Genomic DNA, 9,498 nt, shown 5'->3' with positions numbered 1-9,498 from the left:
GTAATTGCTATGATATCCCAGTCCCATGTTCCTAACCATGCCCTGAGTTTATCTGCCTTCCCTGTTAGGCCCCTTGCATTGAAATAAATGCAGTTTAATTTATTAGTCCTACCTTGTCCCTGCCTGCCTGACTGTTTGACTCACTTCTATTCTCAACTGTACCAGTTTCAGATTGATCTCTTTCCTCACTATCTCCCTGGTCCCCCCTCCCCCCACTACCTTACTAGTTTAAATCCTCCCAAGCAGTTCTAGCAAGTTTCCCTCCCAGTAAATTAGTCCCTTTCCAATTTAGATGCAATCTGTCCTTGTACAGGTCACTTCTACACCAAAAGAGATTCCAATGATCAAAAAATGTGAATCCTTCTCCCATACACCAGCTCCTCAGCCATGCATTTATCTGCAATATTCTCCTATTCCTGCCCTCACTAGCTCGTAGCACTGGGAGTAATCCAGATATTACTACTCTCGAGGTCCTCCTTTTTAAATTTCTGCCTAATTCTCTGTAATCTCCCTTCGGAATCTCAACCTTTTCCCTTCCTATGTTGTTGGTTCCAGTGTGGACAATGACCTCTTGCTGGCCTCTCTCCGCCGTGAGAACATTCTGCACCGTCTCTGAGACATCCTTTATCCTGGCACCAGGGAAACAACACACCATTTTGCTTTTTTGCTGCTGGCCACAGAAACGTCTGTCTGTACCTCGAATTAGAGAATCCCCTAACACAATTGATCTCTTGGAAGCCAACATACCTCTCATTACATTAGAGCCAGTCTCAATACCAGAAACTTGGCTGTTCGTGCTACGTTACCCTGAGAATCCATCACCCCCTACATTATCCAAAACAGCATATTTGTTTGAAATGGGTATATTCACAAAAGACTCCTGCACTGGCTGCCTACCTCTCTTACCTTTCCTGGAGATACCCATCTATGTGACTGTATCGGAGGCTTTCCCCCCTTCCTTTAACTGCCATCCATCACATACTGTAGCTTTTGCAAATTCTTCATTGCTTCTATCTGTCTTCAAGGTTTGTAACTCGGGTGCTCATTGTTGTGGTTCTGTTCGCCGAGCTGGGAATTTCTGTTGCAGACGTTTCGTCCCCTGTCTAGGTGACATCCTCAGTGCTTGGGAGCCTCCTGTGAAGCGCTTCTGTGATGTTTCCTCTGGCATTTATAGTGGTTTGTCTCTGCCGCTTCCGGTTGTCAGTTCCAGCTGTCCCCTGCAGTGGCCTGTATATTGGGTCCAGGTCGATGTGTTTGTTGATAGAATCTGTGGATGAGTGCCATGCCTCTATGAATTCCCTGGCTGTTCTCTGTTTGGCTTGTCCTATAATAGTAGTGTTGTCCCAGTCAAACTCATGTTGCTTGTCATCTGCCTGTGTGGCTACTAAGGATAGTTGGTCATGTCGTTTCATGGCTAGATGGTGTTCATGGATATGGATCATTAGCTGTCTTCCTGCTTGTCCTAAGTAGTGTTTTGTGCAGTCTATCTGTCTCTCCAACCGATCCATTTGATCTGATATGATTCGAAGCCAGCAGCATTTATTGCAGATATAATCCGTAGTAACCCTTAAACTCTCTTTAAACTCCCACATCTGACAAGAAGTACATATTACTCTATTAAAGGCCATTTTTGCTCCTTCACAATCTACAGACCCAGAAAATAACTGCCCCAGGTTAAATTAATGGTTATGGCTTATATTTTAAGTTTAATCAAGAGACATATCTCCAAAAACATAATCAAGAAAGAATCTACTCTACTCACTACTGCAGATTCTCTGTAGGCCTCACTTAAAACAACAATTAACTTAACTGATTCTGTGCTGTGAACTTCGCCCAACAGTTCCTCCAAGATTAGTTGTGAATTTCATTGTTTGATAATTTTCCCAGACGCACTCCGATGTCCAGCGATACACGAATTCAAACAGCAAAGGCAGTAACTGTGCAGATTTTCGTTCTCTCTCTCTCTCTCTCTCTCTCTCTCTCCTGCAATGACCTCGCCATGTGCTTCCTTTGTCTGTTCTTCTTCCTTTTAAAACTGCTGTTGTTTTGACTTTTTTATTTCCAAAGTTCCAAAACTATGTAACAGCATATGAAACAGTAATTGCTGCTCCTGCAATTTGAGGAGATCACCTCCAGCACCTAAAATACCTCAAAAAAAGGAGCAGCTGTTACAGCCAGAAATTTTTCCCATCCTCCATCTTGGATTACCCATGATCTGAAGCAGGGAGAAAGTGAGGACTGCAGATGCTGGAGTTCAGAGTCAAAAGGTGTGGTGCTGGAAAAGCACAGCTGGTCAGGCAGTATCTGAGGAGCAGGAGAGCCGACATTTCAAGCATTCTTCAAATGAATGCTAGAAACATTGACTCTCCTGCTTCTCGGATGCTGCCTGACCGGATGTGATTTTCCAGCACCACACATTTTGACTTTGACACATCTGAAGCAGGCAGGTCTTGAACCTGGACCTTTTTGGCTTAGAAGTTTGGACATGACCACTGCCCATGCCAGCCCCTTAAATCTGATGTTTTTATAAGGTATTTTTAATCAACCTGTTCACACATGTCATGACACACCTCGGGAGCAGGAGAAATGAGAACCCTGACCTTGCAGTGGTAGTGTCATTACTACTGCCACACAAATGTCTTTTGATGAAGCTGTTCAAATGTGACATTACACACCTTTCGAACAGCTGGCACTTGAACCTTAAGGCTTAGAGATGTGGACACTTCCACCATGTCACAATATCCCTTCCTTCAGTGTTGTTATTGTCAGTTCCAATGACCATCTTATATGAATTTTAACCACTTGATTTTTTTTTTCCTTAATCATTGATTATTGTCAAATAATGGCAGCAGATTATGTGTACAGCCCTTCTATCTAATTGTGCCATCTCACTGCACAAATGAGTCCCAATGTCAGCTATCTATCAAATTACATTCTACTTAACTCTTAGCTTGAACTGTGCATTAGCAATGTATCTGAGGCTAAATGCAATAATCTTATTTTTTTTGAAGAACGTCTTTAACCATTCAGTAACAAGCTATATCTTGAGCTGCACTACCCTGACACTCAACAACTGCACTTCCCATTGCAGGTTGGAACTATGCCCTCTGCATAACCTTGTCTTTTTTATTGAAAGCATATGTTTTTTTTTGTTTCAGTGTTCAGCCATGCTATCCATTCTCTGGACGGAGCCACACTGCGGAGTGACTTTGCATCAGTGCTGGAGGAATTTGGCAATCACTACATCCAGGAGGCTGTCTATGGATTTGAGGAGACATGCACCATCTGGTTTCCAAATCGTTCCGTTCAGAGACAGCTGTGGATGGAATATCAGGATATTAGCAAAGGTTAGTCTTGGAATCTTATTTTTAAACAAAAGGCTAAAGAAGGATTTGGTTTGAGCGTTTCAGGGTCAGATGAACTCCCAGTTCTTCGTTTAACATCTTGAGGTATGCCAGAGGTTGCATCAAGTATATGCCTTTGTAGAATATAGACAAATCTTCTTTTTCCAATGAATTTATGTCAATTGCAATGTAATTACAAACATCGTGAGAATGTTGTGTCATCAGCCATGTGTAGCAATTCTGTTTCCAAATGATCTAGTTTGGTTATAACACTGGACAAAAGTTAATTTCTGAGTGTATTGGGATGTTTGTGGCATTGTAACAATATACAGTGAGCACAATGTGGTCAGAAACTAGAATATTGCTAAGTTGTCTGTGATAATGGAACTGTTAACAATGGAATCTACAGTGGGACTATGGAGAGCACTTATGTAGTGGTGGAATCCTCTTACTGGATATGACTTAGCGACAATCCTGGGTGATCAAGAAATTGTGACTATTTGGTCTTGGCAGTACATGATGAATGATTTTTCTCAGATTACATTTTGTGATAGTGGTCTTATTGGGGGTTAAAAGGGGTAAGTCCATGTTTCTATGACAAGTTTCCATAAAACTCTTTAATATAACATTATTGTGATGATCTATGATGCTTTCAAGCTTTTAATTTGCTTGTCTGAGAAATTCCAATGTAAAGATTCATTGATAAATGAGCTGATTTTGTAGCCTTGTTACCTGACACAAAAGATATGAAAGTTGATAGAGGACATAAGGCCCTTGTCGTGTTCAGTACATGGTGATTTATTACGTACCATTTTGAGTAGACCATTATGAAACGCTGAGCAAGGGGAGTATTTGGTTTAAAGGTATATTATTGGCTCAGGGAAACCTCTAGCCCCCAGTGATTTGCCTACTATTTGCGAGTTTCCAAAACAGATCTCACTGTATCTGTGGTGACAGTGGACAAGAATCAGCATCATAGAAAGGAAGGTTTCCACTTTTATGTAGAACTTTTCATGAGCATCAGGCATCTCAAGGTATTTCCAGCTACTTAGGAACTTTTGATGTAGAATTGCTGCTGCAATGCAAGAAATGCAGCAGCCAATTTGCACATAACAAGATCCCACATACAGCAATGTGATACTGACCACATGATCTTTTTTTTGTAGTTTAGAGAAAACTTTATTTCCCATGACCCTGGGGCTAACTCCCCTGCACTTTCCTGAAATGATATTTTCGGAAATTTAAGATCTTCCTGACATTAAATAAATCCTTCTGTATTATTCCCTTCATGAAAAGGAGTAATTACAATTACCAATGATATGATTTTGATCATACTTTTTGTTGAACACAATGAGCTCCTGGTTGACTTAAAAAAAAGTGAAAATCAGGTCAACTTCCTCCAGACACTGCAGCACATCAGAGAGGGGAAACATTACCTGGACACTTTATTCTAGGACATTGTCACACCCCTTTAAGACAGGGCCTTCTGATCTTGTCAGTGCATACAGACAAGAGCACATGACTCCAAGTGAGGCAGCGAAGAGGATCAGGTCAGCAGAAATGCAGAGCATTTCAGTCTTTGTGATTGTCCAACAGGTTAGATGTTTTCCCAGCCTGTTTCACTGAGGGCGACGGCTGCAGGCACCATGCTACACAAAGTGGAAGGGCCAGAGAAAGAATGCTGTGGTAGTAGGAGGCAGTAGAATGAGATGCAGTTCAGTCATCTGCCTGGTGCTAGGAGTTTGGATGTTTGCTCAAGACAGGAGAAGACCTTGTAGTGGAAAAGGGGTGATCCAGTGGTTGTGGTCCATATTAGTACCTACAACACAAGTAATTGAACCGGGAATGTGGTTCTGTTGAAGGAATATTGGTAGCTAGGTGTTCAAGTACAATAGACAATAGACAATAGGTGCAGGAGTAGGCCATTCTGCCCTTTGAGCCTGCACCACCATTCAATATGATCATGGCTGATCATTCTTAATCAGTATCCTGTTCCTGCCTTATCTCCATAACCCTTGATTCCACTATCCTTGAGAGCTCTATCCAACTATTTCTTAAATGAATCCAGAGACTGGGCCTCCATTGCCCTCTGGGGCAGAGCATTCCACACAGCCACCACTCTCTGGATGAAGAAGTTTCTCCTCATCTCTGTCCTAAATGGTCTACCCCATATTTTTAAGCTGTGTCCTCTAGTTCGGGACTCACCCATCAGTGGAAACATGTTTTCTGCCTCCAGAGTGTCCAATCCTTTAATAATTTTCTATGTCTCAATCAGATCCCCTCTCAGTCTTCTAAACTCAAGGGTATACAAGCCCAGTCGCTCCAGTCTTTCAGCGTAAGGGAGTCCCGCCATTCCAGGAATTGACCTCGTGAACCTAAGCTGCACTCCCTCAATAGCCAGAATGCCTTTCCTCAAATTTGGAGACCTGAACTGCACACAATGATATCTGGATTAGTATGTGTAATTTGGCACGTGATGAGTCAGGTTAGAGAAGTGAATACGTGGCTCAAAGACTGGCATGGACATAGTGGATTCCAGTTCATGGGGCAGTGGAACCAAAATTGGGTAAGGTGGAGGCTGTACTGTTGGGACAGTTTACACTTGGGCAGTGCTGAGGCTAGTCATCTCATGAATTGCAAAACCAAGGGAGTAGACACGGCTGTAAGCTGAACAAGGGGTTCGCCAGGGAAGGAACTGAAGGGATCAAGGTTTGGTAAAGGTAAAGAATGAAGAGATAGAGAGAATGCAGGATAAACTGGCAATATGAAAAACAAAAAGGTCTGAATGTGGCAGGAAGGGGGATAGAAAGGGGAAAAAAACTGAATAATATACGAGCAGTCAAAGATGATACAAAGATTCAAAGAATGTGCATAGTGTAACATGGAAAATGAAAGTCAGACAGTGGCTGTAAGCTACAGCGGGAAAAACAGCCCAAAAAAAATACCAGCAGCTAAAACTAGATGTGACAAAAATAACAAAAAAAAAACTAAATCTCTGGACCTGAACATGCATAGTATTCATAACATATTAAATACACTGATCGTGCACATTGAAGTGAATAAATATAATGTGAGAGCTGTTATTGGGATGTGGCTGCAGGATGACAAGGATTGTGTTCTTAATTTTGAGGGGTATGTTAAATTCAAGATGAATATGAAGCAAGGTAAAGGTGGAACGGTATCATGTTAATCAAAGATTATTACTGCGAATGTAATTAGAAGCAGATTTGGTTCATAAATTCCAAATCGTGATTTGGTTTGGCTGGAGATGAGGAATTGTAGAGGGCAGAAGTCACTGGTGGGAATGATCTGTAGGCTTCCGAACAAGAACCACAATATAGAAATAAGTGTTCGATAAGAAATACTGAGTGCTTTTGATAAATGATGGTAATAGTTGTAGATAATTTAATCTGCATATAGATTGCATAATTACATTGGCAATTGAAGCTTGGACAAGGAGTCATTGAATGCTTTCAAGATTGTTTCTTCGTGCAGCTAATCCTGGAATGACCAGGAAAAAGGTTTCAGGAAAGGAAAAGAGTTGTTGTAGCCCCAGAAAGTGAGAATGGAGAGTTCACAGGAGATGATAAAGAAAGAGAAAATGTAATACATAAGCATTTTGTTTCTGTTCTCACTGTACAGGATGCACCATGCATCTCAATAATAACTGTAAATCAGGAGAGTGAAGGAAGAGGGGAACTTGGTAAAATTATTGTCATCAGGGAAGTGGTACATTGCAAACTAGTGGAGCTCCAGATTGATTTGTCTTCAAGTCCTCACTGGCTTCATTCTTGGGTATTAAAAGAGTTTGTCAATGAGGTATTGAATGCATTGGTATTCGCTTTCCATAATTTGTTCAACACGGGAAAGGTTGATAGGCTGGAGAATGGTTAAAAAAAGAAGCCCTCGATTCATGAAGGGAAGGACGGATAAAACAGAAATTTATAAGCGGGTTAGTTAGACACCAATCATGAGAAGATTTTAGAATCGATCATTAAAGTATTTAAAGCTGGGAATTTGTTTAAGAAAATGCTTGCGGTAATCTGGAAGAGTCAACATGTTATTGTGAAAGGATAATCATGTTTAACCAACTCATTGAAGATGTAAAGTGCTAAGGATAAAGGGGAACCTATTGATATTGTCCTTGGATTCCCAGAGGTATTTGGTAGTTTATGTAAAAGCTTACTGCATCAAGTAGGAGCTCACGGTGTAGGGGGAATATACTGATCTGGATGGGAGAAAACAACAATTATATATAAATGAGTTGTTATTTTCAAAAGATGTGATGGGGTTCATGCTGGGGTTCAAATTTTCATAATTTATATCAAAGACGTCTTGGCAGAGAGAACACATGGTGGCTAAACCTGCAGATGATTTACTGGTAGGTAGTAAAGTATATTGTGAAGATGACATAACAGGGATAAGACATTAAATAGATGAATAAGTAACAATCTGGTAGAATATCATGCTGGAAAGTGTGAACTTGGCAGGGAAAACATAAAAAGCAGAGTATTATTTCAACAGAGAAGGATTGCAAAACTCAGAAATGCAGATAGGTTTAGATGATCTAATACATGAGTCCTGAAGTTAGTATGCACGTGCAGCAAATGATTAAGGAAGCTAGTGGAATGCTATGCTTTATTACAAAAGGAATTATTCATTTTTCAATTACACAATGCAATTGTCCAAGTTTCATGTCATCTGATCTTGGTGTGCAGTGGACAATTTCAAAGTTTATAGATGATGTGAAACTGGGAAGAATTGTAAACTGGTAGGAGGACACCGTGGATCTCCAAAAGGACACTCCACAGGTTGGAGTAGGGGTGCTGAAAGAGGGTGCAGGAACAGAGGGACCAGAGTATATGTGTACATAGAGCATTGAAGCTGACAGGACAGATGGAGAGAGCAACTAATACAGTATGCAGTAACCTCAGCTTTATTGATTGTAAAATGCTTGAAGACATCTGTTGACTGTATAAATGCAAATCAATCTTTTTTCAGATATTACCTGTCCCCAGTATGTGCTAAAGTCCATTGTAAAAACATGAGCACAGGGATAAATTTGAATTTTATATTTGTCAAACTTCATCCTGCTATGCTGCACACCATGTTGGCACATTGTTGAACTACATTAGTCAAGCAGCATGGAAGTTAGATATTACTAATTGGGAAGTAATCTTATTGTCTCATTTACCCATTTTCATCTCACTTATTTCATCCTGACTAAGCAGTACAATGAGGCTGCCTTGGAAACTGAAATTACTGACATTCAGTTCACTGTTGAAATTGATGTGCAACACAGTTGATAAATGTAACGACTTATAGGAGAATCTAAATACAATGCAAAATTGAAAGTCTTTGATAAAGACATCTACATGCATAAAGGAAACAGAAAAATATAAGCAATATCAACAGGAGTGTAAATCGCTAACTGACTTTTAAAGTAAGCTTCGCAATAGTTTTTTTTTAAATGACTTTGCATTTGTGAGTTACAGCAGTGTTTTTAAAAATAAATCTAGAGAAGGTATACTCAGTATGTAACTGTCTGTCTCCCTCATAGTATCTTATATTGTGTCTGAGGTGCCCTTCCAATACACTAATGACCTTCCTTGTTGATCTTTTGTTCCCTTAGATTTTAAATAACAAAAGAAAATGACATTTCATAGAAAACTGCTTCAGTGAGAGTGCTCCAATGGCTGTTACGCTGCACAATCCATCAAGTGGCTTGCAGTTATATAGCTGTAATTTATTTGGTGCAGCTTTCTAAGTAGGATTTGAGGGAAAGGGACACTTGTTCAGTGATTCCAGCCAAGCACTCTGTTTGGTTCCATTCATCTTAAGCCTATAACATATTTATTGTGACATTTAATATACTTTCAAGGATACATTACACATAATAGATTTTTAAGTTAAATTATGAGTCCATGCGTGTCAGACATAAATATTTCTGCATTTTATTGGGTCTTGAGCATCACTTATGCACGGGAAGATGAAAGTTCAATTAAACAATGTCCCTCATCTTGCCTGAGAGATTCTGTCCCAACCCCAGTCTGTGACTGTCCACATATCTGCACAGCCGAAACAAGTCCAAATCAAGAGGCATCTTGGGCCCCTATGTCCCTTGGTGCTCGCTGAGCTTCCTGGAGCTGGAATG

The 9,498-nt window shown here is 40.4% G+C and overlaps 1 protein-coding gene across 3 annotated transcripts in view; it reads left to right on the top strand.

The window, feature by feature from the left end:
• Positions 1 to 9,498, top strand: part of astn1 (astrotactin 1) — a 2,190,072-nt gene that overhangs the window by 1,832,042 nt on the left and 348,532 nt on the right. For all 3 annotated transcript variants that reach the window (XM_043700015.1, XM_043700017.1, XM_043700018.1), the window contains one exon: positions 3,159 to 3,347. In XM_043700015.1, the coding sequence (XP_043555950.1) occupies positions 3,159 to 3,347 (189 nt within the window). The remainder of the gene's footprint in view (positions 1 to 3,158; positions 3,348 to 9,498) is intronic.

Source organism: Chiloscyllium plagiosum, chromosome 11 (assembly GCF_004010195.1).
Source record: "Chiloscyllium plagiosum isolate BGI_BamShark_2017 chromosome 11, ASM401019v2, whole genome shotgun sequence".
Lineage (NCBI taxonomy): Eukaryota > Metazoa > Chordata > Chondrichthyes > Orectolobiformes > Hemiscylliidae > Chiloscyllium > Chiloscyllium plagiosum.
The sequence above is the reverse complement of the archived record's forward strand: the minus strand, read 5'-3'. Positions and strand labels throughout refer to the sequence as shown.